This window comes from Ascidiella aspersa, chromosome 8 (genome assembly GCF_963924565.1).
Source record: "Ascidiella aspersa chromosome 8, kaAscAspe10.2, whole genome shotgun sequence".
Taxonomy (NCBI): domain Eukaryota; kingdom Metazoa; phylum Chordata; class Ascidiacea; order Phlebobranchia; family Ascidiidae; genus Ascidiella; species Ascidiella aspersa.
The window spans coordinates 17020626-17048082 of NC_139454.1; the positions used below are offsets into that span (position 1 = coordinate 17020626).

General features: G+C 35.6%; 2 protein-coding genes across 3 annotated transcripts; one reads left to right on the forward strand and one right to left on the reverse strand.

The window, feature by feature from the left end:
• Nucleotides 1-531: 531 nt before the first annotated feature.
• Nucleotides 532-4469, reverse strand: LOC146136370 (uncharacterized). The gene is made up of 4 exons (XM_083395360.1): nt 1424-4469; nt 1159-1268; nt 927-1096; nt 532-770 (listed from the first exon to the last, which is right to left on the reverse strand). Exons 1-4 carry the CDS (start codon nt 2156-2158, stop codon nt 589-591), a joined length of 1197 nt encoding a protein of 398 aa, XP_083251486.1. The 5' UTR covers nt 2159-4469; the 3' UTR covers nt 532-588.
• Nucleotides 4470-13337: 8868 nt separating this feature from the next.
• LOC146136371 (solute carrier organic anion transporter family member 2B1-like) lies at nt 13338-26970 on the forward strand. Of its 2 annotated transcripts, none has more exons than XR_014501565.1 (12): nt 13338-13660; nt 15603-15736; nt 16777-16879; nt 17291-17375; nt 19288-19386; nt 20659-20958; nt 21353-21517; nt 22868-23037; nt 23337-23488; nt 23749-23813; nt 24067-24203; nt 24661-24796. XR_014501565.1 is itself a non-coding variant. In XM_083395172.1 (12 exons), exons 1-12 carry the CDS (start codon nt 13400-13402, stop codon nt 24839-24841), a joined length of 1830 nt encoding a protein of 609 aa, XP_083251298.1. In that variant the 5' UTR covers nt 13338-13399; the 3' UTR covers nt 24842-26970. The 2 variants fall into 2 exon arrangements, 1 of the variants encoding a protein (XP_083251298.1); XM_083395172.1 differs by having other exon boundaries at nt 24089-24203; nt 24661-26970.
• Nucleotides 26971-27457: the final 487 nt, after the last annotated feature.

A 27457-nucleotide genomic window follows, 5' to 3' on the forward strand; every position in this document is an offset into this window, starting at 1 on the left:
TTACTGGCCGTTCAAGGCAAATCCAGCCGGCATTTCGACTTAATTTATCAGTCACCATCGCAGTCGCTCTTGTGCTATATAGTGTCACGCTACTGCTGGATAAAAAACAATCAGGCAACGATGCACTCTTTACTGGCAACATGTGTTTTTACTGCGCTGTAATTCATTTTATTAAAAGCGAGCTATACTGAATTATGTGAATGTACAATAAATCTTTTTAAAAGCGACCTGCAGTATGCACTTTGAAATGCTACAGACAGTTTGTTTAGTTTCGATAATCACCAGAAGCAGTTGGGAATGACAAATTGCAAAAGAGTTGTTAATCGAAGCCATATTGCTATTTTTTAAATTAAAAACATTAACTGTGAAGGACCACTAACTATGCAACAGAATTAACGTTTTTTTGTAGTGTATACTTCCACTTAACAATTAAAATATCTAATTGCGTTGTTTTAAGTGTATTTTCTTGCTGCATGTGTATATTACCCTTTAAATTGTATCAATAGCAAAATCTCAATAAAAATAAACAAATGACAGTTGCCTGGTTTATTAAAAGATAACTAAGGACTGATGACAAATGCTGCAAAGCTAGAAATTTGTTTTTAAATAGCGAAAAGCATCAGCACAGTGAGAAACATGAACTGCAAGTGGCTCAGCAATAATTTGTTGACATTTTACTTTAAAATTCTCTGGTAAGTACTCAAGAGGTTTATCAGTCATTCCACTTGATTGAATTGCTTTCTCAATCTGATTGATGGTGACTGGCAATCCTGGTGTAAAAGTAATGATGAGCAAGTAAATTAAACCCTACATGAGTTTATATTACATATTATATATCTTAGAAATAAAAGAGTATATATACTGCCTAATATCTTTGAACTATATGTCCTTTTCTGTGTTTTTATATTGGGTAAAACATAAATTACCACACTCTTCAAGACCATATTTGCTTGGAAAGCTGTAAATATGGTTTGGAATTCCAGTTGGTAAGCTTGTTCCTTTTTGAGGTCTGATTCTGTGCGTGTTCCAAACAACATCAACAAATGTATCAAGCTCTTTCTGCATAACAGGTATCATGATGTATGCAAGCATCATTCTAAAACAACAACCAAGTTACATAACTTGAAATAGTAAAAATGACTTAAATCGTGTAAATACCTATGATTCACATTGGTAGGATCATAGCAATGTTCATCTTTTAAACTCCTTAACTGCACTTTGAAATATTTTTCAAGTCTCTCATGCAACTCTTTCCACCAGCGTTCAATCTGTAAAATAAAATAATAAATAACTTTATAAAGTTTTTACACACCAGTTATTTTAGAAAAAAAATCTTTAATCCAAATACAAATCTTTGCAACACTGTTACAAAATAAAGATGATGTATCATATATATATAGACTAACAAATTATGGTAATTTACTTGGATGGATGTTGAGGGACCATAAATAATTGTTTCTGTAGAATCTCTAACATCACTATGCTCCTGACGTATAAAAGCATGGATTGCAGCCATATGTCCGGTTTCTGTTCCTCTATCAAGCCTAAGGTAACGACTGATGATCCTTGATTTGTATAGATGCTCAAGGTAGAACTTTGCTATCAATTTTGGGTTGCTGTTATCTGTCCACACATTAGCCCACAAGAGCTTTCTGCTACATGAATCAAGGCAGCCATAAATAGCAATAGGAAATGTGCTGTTCTGATAGCCCATAAGTTTGTCATGGCCATCCAAAGAATGAACCCAGTTGGGTCCACATGACGTAAATGGTATTTTATTTCTTTTTTTCTTAAAACATGGTGTTCTTTGTTTAAGACCTTGAGAATCTAGTTCATGCATAAGTTCATAAATTAATCCTCTCGGAATGTTAAAATTATATATCTGCCGAATCTTCTTATGCATTGCCCGGTAACCCAACAACTGTCCTGGTCCACTCAATTCCTCAATAACTGCTGCTCTTACTTCTTCAATGGTTGCTGTTGACCTTGCATAAAAAATATTAAAGTGTCTTAGTCTTCGATCTAAAGTCCTGAGACTCCAAGGATAGCATGAAAAATCTCTCACCATAAAATCTAACAACTCACTTCTGCTAAAATTTTCACCAACATATTTATTAAGACTAGCCTTTAGGCTTTCGTTAATCTTCCAGTCATTCATTATTAGTTTCTACCAAACAAATTAAAAAAACCTACAAACAAACAGTTTACAGCATTGGAAAATTCAGGATTTGGCTATAAAAATTAGTCAAAAATTAACATTTTAGCTAAACAAGAAAAAAAAATACAATATCATATAAACCCTAAATATTTCCAAATACCCTTTGCTACAGGCAGTAAAGTGTCCCATTCGATTCTGTTTTATGGTTAATTAGACCATTTATTATCAATACCAATAAGTTTACAGAACGTTGAACATTTGTGATTTGATTTAAAGTTGTTAATGGCAGTTACTGAAAGATTTCCAGCACAAAACATAAAATCTTTCCCAAATTCATCTACAAGGGTTTTTGAAGAAATTTCTGGGTCATATAAGATATAACCACTACCCTGAATGTCCAAAATCATTAGTTGAAAATCGGAGGTCACATATGAAAAGTGAGATAGGTTTTCAGCTTTTTTCATAATCGTTTCTTCACTACTTATGAAATTTCCATCATTATTAATATACTTTTTAAATTGGCCCTCAATATATGGCTCAAGTGCAACACATTCTTGGGAATGCGTGTCTTTGCCATAATAAACGTCTGTAAACTCTAAACATTGTCCAAACTCACTTTCAATGTTTTTTAAACTGATAAGTTGTTTTAATTTTAGAGCTATATTTTTTGCCAAGAAACTCATTTGAACTATCTTTTTTGTATGGTCCTCCAAGCTTTGATCAAGGGTCAACAGTATATCATCTTTCACTTTTTGATGGTACCTCTTCACTACCCATTTTGTATTTCCAAAAAATATCTGATTGCTTGTTGCTCTGTATGCTTTTCTAAAAGCTCCTTCGCCCAAAAGCTGACGGTCAATTATGACTTCCAATGGCTTGGGTATTGCAGCCCACGACATATTACTGTGAAATAAGAAAATATCCAAAACTGTTGATTTTGCTGTTATTACCTTTCCAAGTTTAATCATTTCTGCTAATGTTATACTGTTTGTGACCTGTTTTTCTACTTCAACAACACTATTTATTGATGTACTGGGAGTATCTACTTCAAATGATGTATGACCTGGAATGAATCTTATGTATATAAGCTTTGTTGATGACAGCTGGGTTATGGCAGTACATGAAGGACCCTGCTCTCCGGCTAAAACGTCACAAGTAAGACCTGTTTTGGTTAAATTAAAAAAATGTCTTTCACATGATTTTTTTATGCATGGTATACTTAATGGTTCTTCTATTAAAGTAACAAATTGTCTTGGGCCTATTCTGGAATATTTCTGAGTCTTCCCTTTTACTTCAGGACTTAATTGTTGTACGGTTATCTCTTTTTTTTCATTGTCAGTTTTCTCTGTTTTCTTCATTCTTTTTTGCTTCATGTTGTTTAAAAAATGATTAAAAGACCGTTTTTCAGCCATTACATACTACTGCTAAGTCCAACACTAAAAAAATATATTATTATGCATATTTAGAATAACTAAAACAGTATATATGTCTTTATAAATAAAGGGCTTCCGCTGCAAGGGTATAAATCCCACCAGGGTTGCCAGATAAAAGTTTTTAAAAAAGGCCAAACCGTGAATGAAAAAAAGCCAAACGTTAATTAAATAAGTTCTAAACACATAAAAGGCTATAAATAATACTATAAGTTGATTTGTATGTTCATAACATCATACTAACCAAAATGTAAATTTTTATCTTTTGAAAAGCTCAGTTATCCTACGATATTTTGGCTGAAAAGGTTAATATTTTCGTCAAGCTTCTATTGAAAAATACTTAGTTTGATTAGTTTACCCTAAAGCGCGTGTTTCTAAACCTTTTTGAGGTGCCTTTTAAAAGTAAAAATTCAAATTTAAGTATGAGCTATTGGCGCTGGTCTAGAATCCTTCCACAGTGTTGCAACAATTAAGCAACGCATAATATTTAAGTTTAGGTGTCAGTTGCTGCCCTACCCAAACCCGAACGCTAACCAGCACATTAACCCAAATATTGTGCGTTGATTTAATAATTGTGGTAGGATTCTAAACAGCGCCGAGCTATTTTATGTGTATTGCTTTTAATTTCCCATGTGCTTAAAATATATTTGGTAGGGCCTAAACAGATTTTAAAACGAATGTTTTAGAATGAAAACGTATAGACCTATGCCATTTGACTAGTTTTAGCAAGCTTTTGCAAATAAGCCAGAAACAAAAAGCCAAAAAGTTAACTGAATTTTCTGACGCAAACCATGTTTAAAAAGAGCCAAATTTGAATAATTTGCCGTCAAAAAGCCAATCTGGCAACCCTGAATCCCACCAGAAGGCCAATACACCATGTGGCAAACCTCCATGCTCTGGCTTGGAACTTAACAGCACACAATAGAAAATGGCATATACTTAAGTATTCTATGATGGCAGTTATGGTCCGACCGTAATGCGTTTTATATGGGAATGGCAGTCCTGGGCCACGTCGAGTTTTTTTTTTTTTTTTCAATAATTTTTTTTTTTTTTTTTTTTTTAATAATTTTTTTTTTTTTTTTTTTTTCAATAATTTTTTTTTTTCAATTTTTTTTTTTTTTTTTTTTTAATTTTTTTATTTTTTTTTTTTTTTTAATTTTTTTTTTTTTTAATTTTTTTTTTTTTTTTTTTTTTTTTAATTTTTTTTTTTTTTTTTGTTAAATTGAAAAAAAAAACAGGATGGCAGTCATGGGCCACCATAGACGAGTGAGTCAAATCCCTAAAGCTGTTTAGCTGTAGGCAACGCACGCACGCACGTGTGGTAGACAAACCGAATATGAAAAAGGGGAGACATCACTCGAAAGAAAGCGATGAAATGAAAATTGCCGAAGCATAACGCTGTGGTCTGATAGTTGAAAGTGGACTTTAAACAACAGGTTGAAATGTACTTCTACGACAAATTGTATTTCGGTAGTTTAAAAGTGAAAGCTATTTATATTTATTTCTTAGTTAGCGCTCTAAAGTTATGGCTAGGCTTACACACAGTTATAGATTGGATTCAGCAGTCCACAGACTTGACAGTACGCCTCGATTTATGTTAGGTGCCATAGGTGTTTTTTCCTTTCGAACGCTTTTAGCCGGCCAAACGAGTATGTCGTGGGTAAGCGGAAATGACATAAACAATGAGTACGCAACTGAATTGGCGTGGTTGGAAAACTTACAAGAACCCATTAAAACCAGCCTACTTCATTTACTCGTGCTTAATCGTTATTTGGTAATGTTGTAAATTGAGTATGTTTTTCGTGTTTAAGAAGATAACAGGTGAAATCTAACACCCAAATTCCAGTGAAATTTCGCTCTGTGATTTTCCTTTTGCGGTATAAACGAAACCATTGTATTGGATTGCCAAGCGATGTAAATCTATTTGTTATTGTTCCATTACTAGTTGTCTTATGATTGCAACTGGCCGGGAGTTTGGCAGATATTTCTCAGCTCTACACTTAAGTGTTCTTAACTTACCGAGAACTACGCCATGTTTTTTTTAAACAGTATGGTTATAAATATTTCCCCTCGCCGTTACTGTTATCTTTTATTTCTTATTTCAGTTATGCCAAAGGAACAACAAAATTAAATCCGTGAAAAGTTGCTCGTCCTTAATGTCTTGTAGTGTAAGCCTAGCGAGGATAAATGTTACTGCTGTATCAGGCAAATTCAGTGGTAGATGTCAGGACGGCCTTAGCCGCTGCATCGTGTTATCGATATTACGTACATTTGGCGTGCGACTTTTAAACAAAATCAGCGCTGCAGCACTTTATGTCAGCCACTAATTTGAATTCAAGGGCAACGGCTAAGGGGCTTAAAATATGTCGTTATGTTTATGTTGTAGTTGTTGTTGTTGGTGGTGATTTTCTGTTGAATAACTTCCGTAATGTAAGTCAATAGTACAATGTTACCTGCTGTGCACACCTAAATGATTAGCACTTAAATGTACTTTTATTACTAGCAATGGTCGCATTTCTAGCATCATCATGGATTAATTAGAGAAATATACATATTTATGCGAGGGCAAGTTTAACGATCAGATTCAATATTGAGCTGCAGACAGTTGAATAACCGATAAAACAGGACTTAAATAGCCACTAAAAGGAATGAGTTCGGGGCATCTGGCATACGTTGACCTTCAATGACATTATCACTCGGATTCGGATTGATTGGGCGACAACGTGTTTATTCCGTCACACCCGCCCCTTTGAAAAGCATTCAGGGAAATTGCTCGAAGTGCTGTGGCCATTTGAACTTTTATGTTGACTCCTTGAGGAAATCTATTTTAGGCTAAATTGCCAATTGATTCGCCCCTAATTGCCCAATGCTTTACAAATAGCTGCTCTTCGATCTTGTATATCACTTACGCTACACGGTAGATTCGGCCCATGTGATCATCAAGTTGTCTGTAGATAATATTATTGTATTTTATAGTACACCATGCGTTGGCCACTCAATTAAACGATAACCCTTTAAAACCCAAAACTACCCTTACTGACTACGGCTAACCTACATTACACAAAATATATGGCTTTACCTACATTTTGATAATGCTATTTGTTCCGAAAAACTGTAAGGAATCCGAAATATATTGGAAACAATATTACGACAAATAGCGATTAAATTGTGTGATTTTAAGAAGAGCAATCGATTTAAAGGTACTAAACACCTTATTTCCCGAGCGCCCAAATATTGCCCAGTCGACACCTTGCAAAGCGTCTGTAACTTACTCGCTGCGGCGACTTGGCACCAAACGAACCGGAAACAAACGGGCTTGCAGATTAAGAACTTACTCTACTGGATTCTGATGCTTCAGCAATCTGGCTGACAAGAAAACAGACATCTTTGTAAACCTAAGTTTGAACTGTCGTACAATCACGAAGTCAGATATAGGCGCTTGATGGTTTTGTGTAATTTGTGATCTCAAAACATCGTATGAGTACGAATCGTTAGGTCTACCAGATACCCATGGTTATAAAATGTATACTATTAATAGATGACCCACGTAATACTCGAAAACATCATCCCTAGAAACACTTAGCCTGCTTCCACAGTGTTCCCAAGTGGTTTACTACGATGTACTTGAAGCTCAAAAAACACTTTTTTAATGTCAAATTCGCGGCATATTGTTGAATTTTAACAAAAGCAATTTATACATTAAAATGCTTGTAGGTTGTAAAACGTATTTGCATGCAAGAAACGTATCACTGCAGTTTGCATCGTGTTAACCGAACTATTATTTTCATACGATTTCTTTGTTCAGAAATTTCAGGCGACTAAAGCAATTGTTTGCTTTGTACAACCTTTTCTGTTAGGCGGTATTAGTTTTCGTTTGTATATTCCAAACGTCATTGGGCAAATTTACTTTAAAAGCTTGTACCAACAACTTCATAGGTTAATTTGTTGTAAAATCATTTACCGATGTAAAAACAGTTAAGCCCAAGGTCTAATGGTAAGATGTAATTACATATTTCTTTCACCCTATTATTTTCAAACCGGATGCGTGTACAGTGGAAGTGACGAAGGAACGGTATGACTATTTTTTGAATGATTATATAGTTAGTCAACCAGTGAGATATGACCAAGTGGTCCGCGACATTACTAATTGTAGCCCCGGCAACTTAATCTAATTTGGTCTAAACCTTTCTACTCGAGAGCTACTCGGAGGTTTCCTACAGTTTTCGCCTACCCCTATATCCAATAAATCTAAAAATTATATAATGAAAGTTTCGAAAGATTACCAAATATTAAACGAATATTATATTAGTTAAAAGCCTAAAATATCTTCACAACTTTATTCGGTAGCGTGCGGGAAAAAAAGTAGGCTACACCTGTTCGGCAAAACACTAAAAGCTCTTCTTACATAACCAAATAATTATATTTTTTGTTTATTTTTGATGAAATTTATCGACTTTTTGATAAATGCATTGTTAATTTAGAAATAAATGCATTTTTAAGATTAGAAAACATTGTTCACCCAAATATGCGTTATAAATTACACCAGCAAAGTTTGCGTTTGGAAATTACTGCTCCTTTACTCTATAGACTTAACCTTTTTATAAACATATGTTGGCAGTTGGACAACTTAGGTAATTAGAACTACTTAATGGATAAAAAAATAAAATCTTAAATTGTTCGATTAAATGAATAAAATATTTGAAAGAAATAACAGTTAAATATTTGAAAAATATGCTGGATTAGGCGAGCATAAAACTGCAGGTTACTTTAAGGTATAGAGTCCTGCCAATATACTATCCGTGTTTTCTAAAACATACAAACACTGCTAATCGGACAAGGTCGTCACAAGCGACTGCTATCTTGTAACGGTTGAAATATAAATATGCCTAGTCTGTTGACCGGGAAACCTATTGCAATTTTAAATTAGAGTTTCCTGGGCAAATGCAACGGTGTCCCCATTGCGGTCGTTTATCAAAATGTTGGTTGACATTTCAATTTATTCTTATTGTCACATGCTCGAAGTTATTTTGGTTTAAATTCATTGATGTGCTTTATGCTACTTAACTATACTTTTTCTGCAACTGTAGCCATTTCAGTATGTTTTTGCTTGCTGCCTATGAATGCATCATTTCCTTTCTGATTAACTTGTGTTTTTCTATTTTATCAAAACTTCACACCGAAGTCTGAAGTTTAGACATGTGATCACTCTGTCGGCACGTAAGTTAATGATTCGCAACCAAAGTGTGGATAGATTAGCGACAGACTAGCTTCCTACCAAAATGTCAACGGAATATTAAAATAACCGCTGAAATCTTTTGATTGAGTGTAGCAGCAAAACGTGGCACATAAGCTTGTAAGACAGCGTATCCAGGCAGTAACTTTGTTTAAAAGCACCAAAAATATGTCGCAGGTTAACATGTTTATTTAGAGAAGACCCTAGAAAGCCTTGGTTTACTTAAGGTGTTTACAAAACTGTATCGCAGTTTTTGGTGACCACCACAGCAGACAGATATTGGCATACCAGTATTTTATTTGTCACTACGAAAAGTTGTCAAATTGATATCAATGAAAACATGCGCGGTTTTGAGCTGTATGAACAAAGTTGTAAAGTCCAAATCTTATTCTGTTTTACGTCATAAAATTTGACTCCTTCTTACTTTAACTTTTAGGTTATAAAATATGACTTTGTTTTTACTATAAAATACAAACAATTGAACCCTAGTAATTCAGACGTATTAGTAGCCCTGTAAACATTGAATTTTTTAACTTCTAGTTGAGGTAGGCTGAAAGAGTTTTCCAGCTCACAAAGCATTGGAGCAACATTTCATTGTTTTTGTAGCCTAATAAAGCTTGCTCGTGGTATTAATTTGTATTGTGACTTTTTTGATGCATTATTTAATGTATATTTTTTTTCACGAACGATATAAGTAAATTTTACTGAAGAAAGTTTTATTATATTTCGGCAAATATAAAATTTATACAACAAATTATGCTGTTAAAAAAGAAATATCGAGATCATACTATTCATATTTCTAAAATTAACTTTTCCTTAGGGAAATCAAACTGCGGCAAATGCGACTTATTGCAACGAGCAATGTTTGTTTTGCCATGCAACGAAGCGATAAATACCAAGGTCGCTCGACGTCCGACTTTTCTACTTTTCCGAAAAGAATAAAACCAAACTCGCGTGGGGAAAACAAACCTGACATTATTTCTTGCCGGAGGGTATCCATAAAACCCTGCTCGCAGCTTGCGAAAGGCCAAATGCATATCGCCACACAAAGTTCGCATTACTGGATTTCCTCTGTAAGTGTGTATGTAATTTATTAACTGAAAAAACGGTTTTAGTTTGATTGCAAAGCATGATATGAAAATAAATGGCCTAAAAGTTTTTTTAATAGTAAGATTCATTACTTTCTAGTCCTCTGTTCTGAATGCTAATTCTTTCAAAAAATGAGTGGTCGCGTTCATTATTAGATTCATTAATTTTTTTTAATTTTGGGCGAAAGTTTTTTGTTTTTACTTAATAACAACATCAGCATTGTGCGGAACATGATACCCACTATTCTTCGCAGAAATGGGCGAATATTTTGCGTGTTTTCTTTGCATTGACCCATGAGAGTCACAAAATAGGCCCACCCAGCATGAATATGTCAACATGTATACTAGCCTACATAACTGCACTTTTTAAAGATCTGCTCAGTTTTTTGTGTTTTATTGTAACAGTTTGACAGGCAAAACCAATTTCTGATTTACTCAATCGATTTATAACTATTGTGGCTCAAATAATATAAATACATTAAAAAAAAAACTAGTGGCCTAGTTTCGAACGTTCTGTAACTGGCACAGAAGGTTCTATTAGGTTTTTTGGTTTCTTGATTTCATAAATAAAAATGTCCGCTACCCTCGAAAAATAACTGACCTGCCCTATTTAGCAATGTTAATAACGATTAAGTTCGGCGTTAAAAAATGAGCTTCAGAAAACACTTTTTGTTACGCCAAAACTCCAGTATTAATGTCATACAATTTATACCTTATAAATAGAAACAATGAACACACGGCATTATTCTGTAATCATTGTTTCATATTATGTAATTTTATTTTTGGCATATACGTAACAAGCAACAATAAATATTGAAATGTTAATACCCGTATTTGTTTTAATTTTTCTGAGAATTTAGTTCAGTTAATAACGTAAGCCCAACTTTACTCATCATCAGCATTATGCCAATAAAAGTTGTCATGTATTGTAATATTTTACGCCAAATTTATATGTTAGGTGTTCATTGTTTGGTTCGCCATTAATCGTCACTGTAACATATGCAGTGATATTAATATATCGTTGCATTTGCAAACGCGTGATGACTTTGTCTGCAGAAGAGCAGTAGACTGTATCTTATCTATTCGCTCAAATTGCAATTAATTACCAACTTTTTTTCTCAATAGCTGCGACTAAAACACAAGGTTGTTTTATGCAATTTCGTTAAATGTTACGTTTTTGAAAGATACTAGTCATATGCCAAATAGAGTCAGCGTTTGGTTGCTATAAAAGCTAAGATGTATTGTCGTAATACGTGTCATCCTTTTAGGAAATTAAACCACGTAATATCGTACCTTTACAACAAAGGGAAATTACTGTTCTATTTCAGCCAATTGGCAGTCGCTTTTATTCGTCAGTAGTAATGGATGTCTCAGGAGTCAGCCAAAAACACGTGTCTCTAATTAAATACTCTCTGTTCAGTCGTTGGCCAATGCTCTTATGAAGGGAGAAAGGAAAACACTGTTTCAGTTATCCGGCAGTAAATCGCAAATCATAGAATTGCGCTGCAGAGAATAAAGCGAAGTTCCTGCGCTGTTGGTCATGAGCACTACCAACGGTTCTGTGCTTTCCGCGATCACAAGGACAAGCAACAGGCGTTGTAAACAGGTGTATTATATATCAGTTGAAATATTTATCGCATAGTCGCAACTTATGTAGTTTATTTTTTGCTGAGTTATTCCGGTAGGCTCTTTACGCTTTAGTTTTTACTTCACGTCACATGCCTGCTGTTAAAGTGTATTGACGCTGGCACTATATATTCGAGTAATGTTTTTGGAGGCAATATGACAAGCGTAAACACGTGTAAATTAGGCAAAATACAGTTATGTTCAATCGATATGTTGGTGTTGAACAGTAACAAGTCACAACCGGAAAATCTCGCAATGTCTTTAAACCACACGTATATTACACGTATTTTCGGTACGTCAGTCAAGTCCAGGTGCAGTATTTTACCAGAGTATGACAGCACATCATTTGGATTGGTTGGGGGGCAATAAACCCCTCCGTTTCGGGCCGAGGCTTTTGCGCGTTTGCAGACTTATTTGGTAGTCAACAAAGTTAAGCTAGTCTAATATTTGTATGTATAAATCGTGAGCGAACCAAACTTATATCTGCTGGATCGCAAATTTCATTACGGAAACCTAGCAGCTTATTATTTCGCATGGCTGAGCAACTTCACAGACTAGCACAAACAGGAAAAAATGCTGTTTTTGAGTAGAACTGGTTATCGTGGCACATAGAAGTGCGAGTCGTTTACCATGTAGTATAGTTACTTATAACAGTTTAAAATTATTCCACCGAATGACCATTTATATAAAATAAATTAATAAAATACCACTATTAATTAGTGTAGACTCGATGTCGTCATAAACGAACAGCTACGCAAATGTTCGCGAATAGAAACCAGTGCAAGGCAGTGACAAGCATACATTATACAGATGTTGCACAATTTGTTCACAATACTGGATTACCGACTTAGGGTTACACATTGCAAACATGTTATATATTTTTTGTTTTTGAATTTAAACTAACATTTAATTTTTTTGCAAAAATAATATAATGAAAGTTAAATGAGTCTGTGAGATGTAAAACGATGTTTTTTGCTTTTCGTCTCAACCCAGTTGTACTGTGACGTACTAATTTTTATTAGATGTCGTAACTTGACTTTTTATTTTATGCTCTTTAATTGTGGCGGTCTCTAATGCATCGGTACGTCGCTAATTTAACCACAATGTGCGAACAACACGTAGACTTTAGGCCCAAAAACTAACATTGTAAAATTTAACTGCGTGATGGAGTGTCTAAAGGCGTTTTACGATTAGTGTGTTGTTTGTATAGTTGAGCTATAGATTTTGCGCAAACAGACATTGATTGTTGCCTGAACTTCAAGAGCTGCACTTTTCATTGTCCTGTTTCGTCTTAGAAAACTGTATGTATATTTGCCGAGAAAATATGTAGTTGTTGCTTTATATAGGCGGTTCTATAGATAACCAGTGACAGATTATCACAAAGCATTTGGCTTTGTAGAAAGGTAAACTGTTTTACCTCTTATATTTATGTGTTGCTGCAAGCCTTTTTTTTCAAAGTAAAGAGAAGTAAAATCAACATTATACCGTTTTATTCTTCTTGGGTTCTATTTTCCATGGTAAGATTTGCATTTGCGTCAAACAAAGAACTAAAAGTGCGTTAGAGCTGAGTGGCAATTAATTTTAAAGGGATTGCAAGAGCCATCTAACACCCTCTCTTTGAATCGTTGGGAACTGATTAAACCGCAATTTTGTGATATTCAAAGGTTGGTGATATTGAATAGGTTCAACGATGTAATGTATTTTCTAAAACTTTAAAACTAAAACTTATCAAATTTCACAGCATGTGATTATAAACGGAAGTGCATAATTTAGTATTATGTTTTATTTTTAATTCAGGTTTATAACAGCGTTGCAAACGTAAAATTATCCTGTGTTTATTTGTTTTCCGACAACCACTGCCGGTATGTCTTTCAAGCAAGACAAGGCGTCAACAGACGGACGTATCTGTTTAGCCGCGAATCCAAAGTCCGCGAAGCGTTTCCAGCTTCGATCGATCAAATCGTTCGTGGCCTTCGCAGGACTTGTGATGTGCGCACAATCTGCACTGGCGATCTACAGCAAAAGTGTTCTTACCTCTATTGAAAAGCGCTTCGAGATTTCCAGCTCTCTCGCTGGTTTTATTGTTGGTTCTTTTAACATCGGAAACCTGCTCTTCGTCGTTGCGGTAAGACTAGGTCAAGGGTTAGCTCTTGTAGTCCCTTGTTTGTCAAACCCCTACTTCAGTTTCAAATAACATCAATATGTCATGTTTTCCATTGACAAACTAGGTAGGGTTGCATAAGCCGTAGGAGGTTTCGGTTACGGCTATTATAAAATCCAGGCGTCAGTAAAACACGTTATTTGACCTCTTTATTGCGTGGGATAATTGTTAGAAAAAATTGGACGGTCTTCCACAATCATTTTTACCAGGAGCATCTCTTTTTTGTTGAACTCGACTTTTTATCTATATATAAGGCGATTTATCCTGGCGCCTTTAATGGCATTGGCTTTCTAAAGTGAAATTGCGTATATCGGTTTTGTTATTCATTGTATTACATTTGAGTGCAACTCAACTTTGTGCAACGAGTATTCGATGATAATTGGCGCTTCAAAAAGCCACTAGAAAGTGTATGTTGTGAAACAGGGAGGTCCTTTAAACCATAAAAACATGTTTGCTTTAATGTCTAAGTCTGTAATTTAAGTGTTTGTAGACGTCCCCACAGATGTAAACTTGTAATACAAGTTACTTCCTGTAAAACACGCTCACATAAACACTGTATTTTAGATTAATGTTGTCAATTTATTTTTTACATAATTGAGTCGCTTAGTATTTCCTGTATTTAATAAAATATATTTCAGTCTAAAGCCTACTGAATGATCTAGAATACCTTTCCATATACCATACTACTAACACAACCTAAAAGGGTCGTTTATTCCTAGTAACACACTGATCGCAATTAGATCAAATTCGGGTGGCGGGCACCTGAAAGCAACAAACGCGATCGTACAAAGCGACGTCTTGTCTCGACTATTAGATCCCGCCAGACTATAATCTCATCGAAGCCACGTTTCTCCTTTAGCTCTCGAGTTCGCCCATGTATCATGCGTTTCCAGCAACGAATCAATTTTTTGTGAAAAATCGCCTACTGTTGTAAATATCGAAAAGATCTTACGCGAAACGAAGCGAGACTGTTTACTTTTCAGTCGACTGATAAACAATGAAGTTTTTCGAATTCATCACGTTTTCGTTTATATGGCTTGAAATGAATCGAAAGCAGTTTGGGATTATTCTAACGTCTCAAAATAACTCCTTAGTTTTGTATCCAAAGTACTCTTAGGGCAGGGGTGTCCAACTCAAAATGCCGGCGTGCCAGTTTTTATCTTATAACTTCTTCCCGTACAAATTCAGCATATTTTGACAATGGGCTGAAAAACAAATTAAGTATTTTGGCTAGGGCTTGCGTGCCATTTTTGTTTAGGTCTCGTGCCACATTTGGCACGCGTGCTGCATGTTGAACACCCCTGTCTCCATATACTGATTTTCAAACCAACCGCAATATACGTAAACACACTATCGACTTTTTAAAACAAGCTGTATTTCACGTCGTAAAGTGTAGATAATATATCTTCACATTTGGTCACAATACTAAAAGGTAATGTTTTTAGCTGCGCGTTCTAAACGCAGAATATGTCAAGGTTAGTTTGTTTGCTAGTATGTCAAGGTTATTAGATTTGGCCACGGCATTGTATTAAAATCGTTATTCTGTCGTGCTTGCCCCCCATTTTGTAAGGTTCTTATTTTAGTGCTAACAATGATTGAACTAGATTTGCGTTAAAAGGCCTCCCGCTAAACCGGAATGTCTGCGGTCTTTAGAGGATAGACGTTTGCTTTGTAGGTGGTCCTGCCTATGTTAGCCAGTTTTTATGGCTAAACTGCAAAGTTAAGCCGGCTCTTTTTTCTGCCCAGTTTACGATTTATTACCTTAGCTATACACCGCTTTAAAAACACACACCTGCGCACCCTATAGCAAATTTTTCGAAGTATGAGTTTTTAGGCGTGCTTGACATATGTCAACACTAGTAAACATAATTTGGTGTTTTAAAAAAACGTCGCTTTTATTTTTAAGGTGAGCAAACTGAGCAGCAAACGACACCGTCCAAGGATAATGGCAGTGGGATCACTTCTGATAGCCTTCGGTGGTTTCGTCAACTTCGTCCCACATTTGCTCACGCAACCCTATCAACCATCAACCCTTCTTCTGTAAGACCAAACTATATTGCTAAAGTGACCCCCGTCACTGTTTTAAGTGATCTAGCTCGCTTTGTGCATTTGTTACAAAATTAATACTAATATTTGGTAAAGTGATTTTATATAACTCCACTATAGGACAAGCTATTGGCACAAACGATTTGACTTGTCTTTTTGTGTCTGTTGGAGGTCGTTAATTTATACAACGTTACTTGAGTCCCACGCTTTTACCTATGTATGTCTATGGTTTATTTATTGTTTGGACTAATAGTTGGCCAAATTCTCTTTGCATTTAATACTTGTGAAAAACATGAAACTATCCCCATCGTAAGAACAATAGTTTTGCCAGCTAGGAGTTAAGGTATTTCAGGCACCTCGTAATTATATTTCTAAGCGTGACATCGAACGAATTAAAGGATGTCCGAGTTGAATTGCCCTTGCTTTTTTGGTGGCCAGATGAAAGCCACAATATGTTTTTCTGCAACAATAACTGCTGTGAATTGACAATAATCTGGTTGATAAGCATACCAATGTACCACAATTATTTAATTAAAAAAAACTAACATACACATATAAAAAAGGTTTCATGTTCTTTTCAATTAAAGCAGACAGTTAACGGAAAACATGTTTTTACCTGGGTACATGCCACACCTCGACCTTACGCCAAAGAGCCTTACTGTTGTCTGACAAAGTGGAGTTAAGCGGTTTCGGCTTTTCGGTTCGACGAAGTTAACCATAATAATCGATTATCCACAAACGGTTGAAGCATGTCGTTCAACGTACTAAGTTTATAGAATCTCGAAAGTCTGTTCAAAGCAAACTGTAGGCTAATTCAAGTTACGCTTTTGGTGCGTTTGGTTTTGTGTATTTTAGTTTGTTCTTTCATGTATAATGGAATGTATTTTGCGAATTCACAGAAGTGTGGCCCTTGGATTTATACCGGCAAAAGCTGTATTTTAAAGCATGAATAAAGGAAAACAATATGCCACATTTCGAAAAATTATTTTTGTTAATAGTTAGTTTGGAAGTAACTTGTTTTTTTTACTTACCAGAAACTCGTCTTCTGCAAACGAGAGTTGCTCAACCAGTGAAGAAGGTTCAAATTCATCGCAATCCTATCTTTATGTGATCCTAATCGTGGGAGAGATATTGCAAGTAAATATAACTGTTGAATAAAGATAAGAAAATTGACTAATCATCTATGCTTAAAAATATTATTCTGTCGATGTCTTTTTGTGTCAGTCGAAGCTCTAATGGTAGATACACACATTCGAAAAATAATAATCCGTTTCTTAAATCAATCAAGTCTAAACTTTCTGAACCATAATATTTGTACATAAGCAGTACGTAAAGTTTGTATTGTATAGCAAATCATAAAAAAATTCCACCATTCGTCACGAGTACAACAATTTTAATTGAAAATACAATACGCGCTCATAGGTTAATTTTTTTTTTCAATTCAAAAATCTATTGTTTCATTTCTATAAAGAATTGAGTCTTTACCATTTTTGAGATACACCTTACAAGTCATCTTATTAATGGACGCAAAACACTTGTTCGTTTCAGGGCATTGGTGCGACCGTCCACATTCCGATTTCATCTTCGTATATTGACGACTTTGCCCTACCATCGCGATCGCCGATTTACCTTGGTAACCACATAGCAAAACACTTGAATCATTATCGGGTACACCAAGGGTGATTTAAATGTTAGCAAAATGCAAACACTTAAGCAAAGTGCACCGAGTAACGCCAGCTATTTAATTCTTGCGTCATCGTCACTTCGACTCACGATGCAAAGTTTGCAGTGGGATTAGGTTTTGCCAGATGTGTGGATTAACTTACAGCATGGCACGACGTGTTTGCTCGCTAAACAATTTTAAGCCCGGTGCCTTCGTGTAATACCAGCAAGCTGGTAAACGATGTTTAAACTAAGCATATCGCAAGTGCCTAAGTTTTACGCGGTGTTAAGACCTAAAAGCTGTCCGTGCCTACCCTTAGACGTTTTGCTACGTTTTAACATTATATTTCAATTCTACCCCACACACCGTTGTTCAGCCAAACCTCAACTGGTCGTAAACGAAAAGCTTTTAGCTGGGTGTGAGACAAACTTATGCGTTCAGGGCATCAATGTCGGATTTACCGTAGCTTCCACGAACGTCATTAAAATCCAATCGCATCTTACGAGCTATTACATCTGTGTGGTTAAATTACATGCAATGTTGTAGTGACTTAAATACATGAATTGATTCAACTATACTTAGGTCAACGTTTTCACATGTCCTGACTTTACGTAAGAATTACGGGTAATATGACTCCAGTTTACTTTAGTGATTTTGACAGATGACTTGACTTGACTTTACTTTAGTTATTTCGGTAAATGATCTTTAGCGTTTTAATTGAAAACATTATTCGTAAATTGGATTACGCATACCTCAGTTATACGTCAAAAAACATTTTGCTTGCTATTTGTTTTTATTTGTTAGTTTGTATGGTGTGCGAAATATTGCTTGTAATGCGATAAATTTGATAGATTAACTTAAATTTTATTCTAATGGCTTGAAATTGATTTGATATGTCAATGATTTGGACTTGGACTTGATATCACTTAAAAGTTACTTGATTCGGACTTAAGTCATTTCAAGGTGATTTGTTTACAACAGTTATAATAGGTTCAACGCCAATTTCGCAAGAACAACCTTCAAACAAGTTTTAATCAGGGGGATAATTTCTCCAGTTCAAGGTTTTGATATAATATATTTTAACTTCCACGGTTGCGACCACTATTCTATCATTATAATGCAAATAAAAAGCTAATATCCACTGTAGTGTGCGTTGAACAATAACCGCTTTTCAAAGAATAAATTTTATCTTAAACAGCACTGTAATGAAGGTCGAACATTCCACGCTCATATCGCTGTGATAACAAGGTTCGAAACATAAAACCACTCATCGGTCCTTTGAATTGTGCAGCGACTGTGTACTCAGTACCCTGATAAGTGAATTTATCCACCTTTAACCTGCAAAAGTACTATTGAAGACACGAATCGCTCTGACGTCACTGTTCTGACCATATCTGACAAATCTCGTCTCTTTACAAGTCGCCGCATTTTGCCTTCTCAGTAAAGCCGCAAACATTCGGTGCACCGGATCTAATCCAAATAAGAGTATGTAAAGGCACGGTATTCTGATAAGATCTCCACAGTCATTTTAAGTTAATCTCTACCTTAATTACCGTAACAAAGCGACCAAGGAAACATGACATAAAAATGACTTAACCATGAAATTGCATTAATGTGGGAATGGCATCACTGCTAATCTAACGCAAAACCAACCCCTGACTTTGCCTGAAAGTTTTGGATCGTCGTAACTGTAAAATAAGCACCCGACTTGTTCTCCAACCTGACACCAAAACTACATCTAAGTGTATTGTCTTGATTATCATTATTACTACATCTAAGTGTATTGTCTTGATTATCATATCCTTTAAAACCAACAGACTCATTCCAGTTTATTTTTATTTAAAGCGGTTTATCTTATTTCATTTTTACGCATTTCGTTTAGGTATTTCGTTCGTGTGTCAGAACCTCGGACCAGGCATTGGCTTCGTCATCGGCTCCTGGACTTCAACTTTGTACGTGGACTTTGACCGAGTTCCAAAAGGTGTGTGATAATTTAGATCAGTGGTTTTCGACCTTTTATGATTTGTGGCCCTCTTTTATAGGCTGTTAACACGAGTGGTCTCTTTTCTCTCGAATACAAACACCTATGCTTGAAAGAAAACAAAAACCAATAAACAAAAGTCAAAGAGTTTATGCAATAACATCCAGTGAAGTAAACGTCGAACTTAATTTACTTTGAACTAGCTTGAAGTCAGTGCGTTTTTTAATATTATTTTCAGGGATTGGCGATTAATTAATTTGAGTCCGTTACAAAAAATTATTAGTATCATAACGCTTGGTTTTAGCAATATCACGACAAAGCTAGCTAGTGTCGGCTTCAGCCCGTGCTTCTTTCTTTCCTGGTAAACACTCCGTAGCCTTTAGGGGGTCCTGTTTCCCTGTTGAAAAACCCTCGTCTCAAGTTTTGATTCTATAACAGAAAACAACACACAGTCCTCGTAACCTTTTTTATAACCCCCATTCGCCAACTAGTCGATTTAAGCGTTCTAGCGTATATATTGTGGTTTCTAAGGGGATTTGTCATGTACTACGATGGACAGATTTCACACATAATTTGCCTTTTGCAGTTAGTCGTATATTGTACAAGGGATTGTCACAAAATTTTGATTTTTCATAATATCAATTTGGCCAGCGTCAACACTTTGTATTAGAAGTTGACTCGCTGTTAAAAAATGTTACACGCGCCTGCTCTAACTAGACAGTTTTAAGAACCAATTACTTCGAAAAAGGATTATATTCTATCGAAAAGGATTTTACAGACTGATTTGGCGTTGTAAAATCCAGCATATATTTAAGCTGTTGAACAAATATTTGTCTGGGGAAATCTTTCTAGTCGGCCAAAAATCAGGCATTTGGCTTTTATATTGACATCAGATAAATGTACCAAAAAACAATTATTTAAAGACGAGAGTTGTTTACTCAAAAAAGGGTCTCACTGAAAGACTCTGCTTGACTGCACACAACTATGTTTGTACAGCGCCAGGTCATGTATACTGTACTGTCAATACCTTTTAAGGGAAACTCAATTATTCTCAATGTTCTGATTCATGAACGCGAAAAAGGATTTTTGTTACTTTCAGGTCCAACGGGAAACTATTAAAATATCAGCTAACATATTTCATCATCAATCAACTTAAATTCGACAATATTCAAGTTTGAATACAATCTACGTTTTACGTAAAGGAGCCGTTATTTCTTGTCCAGTAGTTCAGGAAATATTTCTAATATTTAAATGTTTTACATTTCTTCCCAGAAAACATCACTATCACGAGCGACGACAAGGCAGTGTGGATTGGGGCCTGGTGGTTAGGATACTTGATAATTGGAGCATGGGTCACCCTTGCCGCTTTCCCCCTATTCTTCTTTCCCAAAACGATGCCACACGAGGGGTCGTGTCGGACTCCTGACGACAGTGACGTAACAGTTGCATCTGATGCCCAGGAGTTGCGTACCCTCATGAACGGCGCACCTGACACTGTTGATAAACCGACATCACTGGGGGAGAAAAATGACGTCGGAAACAATCAGAAGAAAAAAGTTGGATTTTTCAGAGGTGACTCACATATTCCTGTGGATTACTGGAGTAAATTTTCCTGACATAAGCAACTAGAAATTACCACATTACTGCTCAGCTTGACGAAACCCCTTATCCCTCGATTAGCTTTTCTACGAAATGGATAAGGCAGGCAGTGGAAATGATGACGCGGCACATTGTTTTTCATTGTTTTACTCGATAACTTCTCAAAAATGTACTGTGCGGTATACACGCAACACGCATCAATACACCTATAATTAAATTCACGTTTAACCTAAACACACCGTGTTTCTTCTTTTGTTATATCAGCTGACTTATATAATATGCATAAATATATTTTTTGTTTAGATTTGCCCCTATAAAACATATTGCAGTAACGGAAGTAAAACACCCTCTTTCTATCGACTTGCAGATTTTGCGGGCACGGTTAAACGTCTTCTTACAAACTCTGTTTACGTGCTTGTGATTCTCGGCTACTCGGGTCTCATGTTCGTGACTGGATCTCTCACTGCCTTTATGCCCAAACTGCTCGAACAGGCCTTTGACATGTCGCCAGGATACGCTAACTTTTTATTCGGTGAGCGACTCTCTACATAGGAATAAACTTTTCCTGGCGAATATCTTACTCTATGTTTGACCTGTGTTACATAAATTCGGAAGAAAATATTCAATAAAATTACAGTTTTAGTAGTTTTGTTTATCACTACCGTAGTTCAGGGTTCTTTTACCTGAGGAGGTATAAAAAAGCGCCCTCTCCTTGAATGATTAAAACCCATTTCGGTTAAACGATTTTTTCGAAACCTGCATATTTCTGTATACTTGTTTTATAGTATAAACGTATGAGTTTAACTCTTATGAGCAAGAAGTGGCGAAATCCGCCAACATACAAACTCAAGAAACCCGAATTCAGTCCGGCTAAGAATGCATTACAATTATCAGTTTTGCTGTAATGTGACCGAATTGTAACATATGCAGAATGGATTAAACCGTGAGTTCAATTCTCACTTTATGCTAGTATTGGTACTTTAGTTTTTTTATACAAATTGTTAAAATATCGACTGTCAGCTCTTTTAAAGGCATCCAGTATAACAAATTATGGTTATTTAGTTATTTACGTAATTTTTAATTGCGGTTCAAAATCGAATGGTGGTTAGTCCCATTGACTCCCAATACAGCGGCAAAGCGCCGTTTGTGCCGCCTAATGAGGCGATCAACATGCCTTTGATTGCTGATCAGAAGCCTTGTATTACACTTAAGCGCTGCCGGTTGCTCCATACATCGGACGCCGGGCCGTCTGCTGATTCACTCCACCGGAAATTGTACTTTCCGTCACTGCCGAATTTTGTTTTTTGTTCTACGTCGATTAAGCAGGGAGCCTAAAGAAAGTAACGCTAATTGGTTGCTTGATTACACTTCTTGGCGCGATTATAAGATTTTCCTTAATTGATCAAATCAACAAATACCCTGCATTAACAACGTTTGCCGCAGAAACAACGAAGCCAATGATCACATAGTCAGTTTGATTAAAATGGAAATAAATGTAAACAAACAATCGTATTACAGCATTTTACCACTATGTAACCCTACACCGTTTTGGTCTTACAATTCTTAAAAATGTGCGGGAAGCTGTTTAACGTATCACTAATAGCACAAAGAATAAAATATTTAAGAGACTTTTTGGAACAATCACAGGCATTGCTAGAGATTACTAACTCTTTAATAGCGCGTTTCTTTAATCACCACCTCAAGAGGGTCAAATACATGTTTGTTTAGAATTGCATTAGGATCCGTATGCTGGAAAAGCCAAGATGTGCGTAAAACACTGCTTTTTTACCTTGATTATAGGTTGGTCTTTTGTATGTTCGGCACAAGGTTGTATTTCTTAAAAAACATTTTACTTGTTTTAAAATTAATTTTTGATTTGTAGGAGTGGTGATTTCGCCTGTAATATGTTTCGGGTTGTTGGCTGGTGGTATTGTGGTCAACCGAATGAAGTGGGGAAAGGTCAAGATCATGCGCTTTGTGGTTGGCTGCGGTCTGGTCGCCCTGGTGCCTCTAGGGTGCACTTTCTTTATTTCCTGCACGCCCCCGCCTTCTGTAAGTAATATAGATTCAATACCAGCTATTTTTGCAAACCGTAGCTTGTTTAATTGGTGCTCTTAATGAAACATTAATGCATCGACATTGGTATTTAGGAATCTAATCGCAATATTTAGCCTACAAATTTCCAATATTTAGTATGTCACTTTCTCCGAGAACTTTTTTCTAGTTAGCAAAAAACGTCAAGAATTATTTTTTTTTAATTATTTTTAGATTGCATAATTTGGCAAGCGTTTTAAAAACACGCGTCTCGCTCGGCTTGTTTCTTTAGTATAGGATTGTTACACCTTTTGTAGATCTGTCAAACAAATGGAACGTTGACCGAAACGGGTGGCACTACTTGTAATTCTGATTGCGGTATGGCAATTGTGTTTTTTGTCATTACGATGTCTATGGGAGCCCTGATGGTCTCAACAATGGTCACCCCTATTTACACTGTTGTTCTCAGGTCAGATATAGTGGTATTTTTTTTTAATATTAAAACAATCTTGAGTATTAAAATAATCGAAAGTGCCATGTACGAGATCGTGAGTAGCTTGTTTAAAAAACAGATTTGTTTTATCTGGCGTGGCGATAAACTTTTTCGTTTAAACTAACGTTTGTAATAGCTAGAGAACAATGTCAACAGATAATATAGTATCTCCCAGCTACAAACAATTTACTAGTCACGTGAGACAAGTCATAGCGTATATTTATGACCTTGTTTAGGTCTGTGTCACCGGAGGACAAATGTACAGCCATTGGAGTTATGTTTTTCGTTATAAGAGTGTTAGGTGAGTAAAGCAATCTATTTTTTAAGTTTTAAAGTAAGCTTTTACTAATTGATTCCCTCTTAGGGTGTATCTTTATAAAATCCAAAACCATCGGCGGCAGGTTTATGCCAGTCGATCACTGCCCCACTGACGCGTATATTAACAAGTAAACTCTTTTGTTAGTTGATAATAATATCAAAGAATGAAATTAAATAATACAAATTTACTCTTCCTAATAGCCCTATTTGCTGTAACAAAACGTTTCATGTAACAGCAGATATCTCACCAATTTGTAGGACTTGTACCGGCTCCTATCGTAACTGGCGCGGCGATTGATGGCACCTGCTTAAACTGGAAGCAAGATTGTGGAATGACAAAAAATTGCATTGAGTACGACGTCGAACAATTTAGGTATGGTAGCGTTGAGTCCATACTGCATTATTAACACAACGGAGATCATATAAAGATACGAAAAATCAAACGAATTGCAACAGAAAGTATTTCTGTTGATTCACGGGAAAGGTGCCGAAAAAGTCCCCTAAATATCGTGTCTAACGCGTCATAATGACGTTATTTACATTTCTTAGGCTACAAAATTAAAAATGCTTATAGAACTCGTGGTTAGTCTCGTATTAAAGCATTTATCGTACCCGTAACAAAACGTATTTGCCTTTCACATTTTATTAAAAGTTTTACCAAAATTAGTGCATTGCTAATCAAAAGTGTTTCGATAAAGAATGGCGTTCTTCAGATTTCGAATAAACGCCTTTCTTACAAATTGGGGGTTCAAATGTAATAATCGATACTACAAAACCATATTTCGCATATTAAATAAGACAAACAGCTAAAAGCCATTTCACATTTTTAGGTACAGCTATTTGTCAATCATCGTCGTCGGCATATTCGTCTGCATGATCTTCAACCTTTGCGCCTACTTACTGGTCGATCACCAGTCAGGGGGTGCCCCTGGATTTCTGTGTTCTGCCGCAACAAGATGTCGAAAGTTGCTGGGTCGAGACGAATTCCCCAGCACCGAAACCCGTGTGTGATATCCTGCTTGTCATCTGCATTCGGATCAAGTTTTAGCGGCTCTTCTTGGCGACGAGAAATTGTTGGGGAGGTTGCTAGTATCCACACTGACATTCCCCGGCAAAGGGGAAATGTGAAAAAGCTATTTATTTAAAGCATCAAGTGCTTGTGAGGCTGTGTTGAAGATTTATATAATCTTGGCGAAGTAGTTCGTTCGCCACAACTGCGTTGCACCAAGCGCTTAAAGCGTGTGGAACAAAAACAATAGGCGAGCTGTTTTAAGTTGCACAATAATTCTTAATGCGTGATTAAATATTAAATAACAGGCACACTGTTTTGGGGCTGAACTGATGTTTGTATAATAAAAATTGTCGACAAAATTGATTGATCTTATTACGTTAAATTTGTCAAAAATGTTACTTTTTGTGCTACAGCTTTTATAACAGAATTTCTTTACTCGTTTTTGTCATCTGTGTTCCACCATGTCTATCTATATCAGGGACGGATCAAGGGGGACAGGTGGCCACCCCCCCAAAAAAAATGTATTTTTTTGCTGATTTTAAGTAACTAAATGTAAATATTATTCGCGCTCCAATGATAAGCAGCGAAGTTGATACTCACTGTTCATATGGGTTCTTTGTATGCAACACAAACTTTAGCACCTATTTTTTAGCCCGAAAAGTCTTCGTCTAGTAGCCCATTTAACTACTGCATCGTATATTATAGTTTCTAGCGTGATTATTTTTGACTTAGCATTAAAACTTACCAGTGTTATTGTTACAATATAGCATCATCACACTTCCATTTAATTTAGTCTATTGCGGCAACCTCAATTATTGCTTCATCGATTCCCTGAGATATGCTTTGTCATTAATATAATCCGAAGATGACACTGTATAAAATGTGAAAAGGGCTGATGTATCTTCAGCTTGCAATACAGTATTGGCACCCTTTCCTTTCAATTTCAAAATCTGCATGTGTGTTTGTATTACTTTATATTCGGCCACCTGCTGTACGTCCATGTTCTTAAACGTTCTTTACCTTTAATTTACTAAATATTTTTGTCGAACCATGGTGTGGTCAATTCTTTTTTCCTGTCGTTTTGAAAACCTAGTTTTTAAATCAAGCTTCCAACTGTGCGAATAAGAATAATTAATAAGTCATACAAATACATGGTGTAAACAACCGTAGTAAGGTCCTTGGTGATTGTTTAAGTATTAAAAATCAATTTTGTAAATTTCAATTAGCGATTGTTTTAGGAAAATTCATTTTGCACCACGTGCGAATTTTGGTATGTAAATATTTACCTAAACTCGTGGAACAGTTGAAAACAGTAACTTTTAATATTTACATTTCCTACTTTAAAGTAAGTTTTTACAACTGCGTTTAAAGGCTTGCCATACGTCCCGGTTTAGCTGGGACAGTTTTAAGACCTTGTCCTGGTGTCCCGCCCGGTTAACCAATCTGGGATTTACAAAAAAAAATTAAAAATGTAACAACTCTTGAGTTAGCCATTTAGCAATTCTTTCTCAAAACTAAGTAATACTTTTTACTTTTTACTTTTTATTTTTGGTTTGTAAGGCTGTTAAGCAAACTTTTTTAACATAAATTAATTATTTTTCCAGCGGGTTTTAAGAAATATTTTTCTGGTGGTAAGGTTGCTGGGGCTAGTTTCTTTTTTGTGTGGGTGAGTAAAAGTTAAATGGATATTATCCGGCGGGTGCTGGGAGATATCTTTTTCAGGAAGGTATGCGAGCGCCGTCGCAACCCATTCACTGTTAAGCAATTTTTATAAGAATTTTCTTTCATGTATGACGCAGTTTGGTGCCGGTATTATTTGCTTCAATATTACGCAAGTCTAAACAATTGCTGTTACAACTTAAAGTTTAACGTTTGTTAGTAATTTTGGATCGTTAAATGTCGCGGGTTTTAAGCATTACAAATCAAATTGAATCATAACATACTGATTGCGTTAATAGAAATAAGTTTTAATGTTTCCAACTTAGGACTTATATGTTTAAAAACTTCTTGATGTCTGTTACCGGGCAAAAATTTAGAGTTCGCAAAATTTCGCATTTAATGCGCCGGTTTTAATAGTAACCAATTTTTTTAGTTTCAATCAAAATTTTACTTACGTTGGACGCAATATGGTACAAGCATTACGTCTCTGCTTAAAGGTTTAACGTTTGTGATTGGTTCCAAAATTGCTTTTTGGTTACATACTTTGTTGTATTGTATAAATTTTATAAAACAACTATGAACAGACAGTAATTTAATCTCTCAAGACAAAGAATTGAATATTTTTCTTTAAAAATTGCTTTTTGGTTACATACTTTGTTGCATTGTATAAAAAACTTTAATAGTAATTATCTGCGTGGAAATAAAAATCAAGTTAGGTATATTGCCTTAATTTAAATTAATTACTTTTAGGTATAAAAAACTTCTTGAAGTATGTTATTGCGCAAAATTTAGGTAGAGTTCGCAAAACATTGCATTTAATGCGGCGGTTTGAATCGTAACCATTTTCAGTTTCAAACGAGATTTTACATTCGTTGGACGCAGTATGGTACCAGGATTACGCATTTGCTGAATATTACGTAATGCGAAGCATGGCTGCTATACAACTTAAGGTTTTA

Excerpts from the sequence above, each read along its gene's own strand:
- LOC146136370 (XM_083395360.1), bottom strand. The coding sequence starts at position 2,158 with ATGAATGACTGGAAGATTAACGAAAGCCTAAAGGCTAGTCTTAATAAA. Across the intron at positions 1,269-1,423 it reads GTCCCTCAACATCCATCCAA|ATTGAACGCTGGTGGAAAGA; the intron begins GTAAATTACCAT and ends TTTATTTTACAG. Across the intron at positions 771-926 it reads ATATGGTCTTGAAGAGTGTG|GATTGCCAGTCACCATCAAT; the intron begins GTAATTTATGTT and ends CTTTTACACCAG.
- LOC146136371 (XM_083395172.1), top strand. The coding sequence starts at position 13,400 with ATGTCTTTCAAGCAAGACAAGGCGTCAACAGACGGACGTATCTGTTTA. Across the intron at positions 21,518-22,867 it reads ATACGCTAACTTTTTATTCG|GAGTGGTGATTTCGCCTGTA; the intron begins GTGAGCGACTCT and ends TTTGATTTGTAG. Across the intron at positions 23,814-24,088 it reads TTTCGTTATAAGAGTGTTAG|GACTTGTACCGGCTCCTATC; the intron begins GTGAGTAAAGCA and ends ACCAATTTGTAG.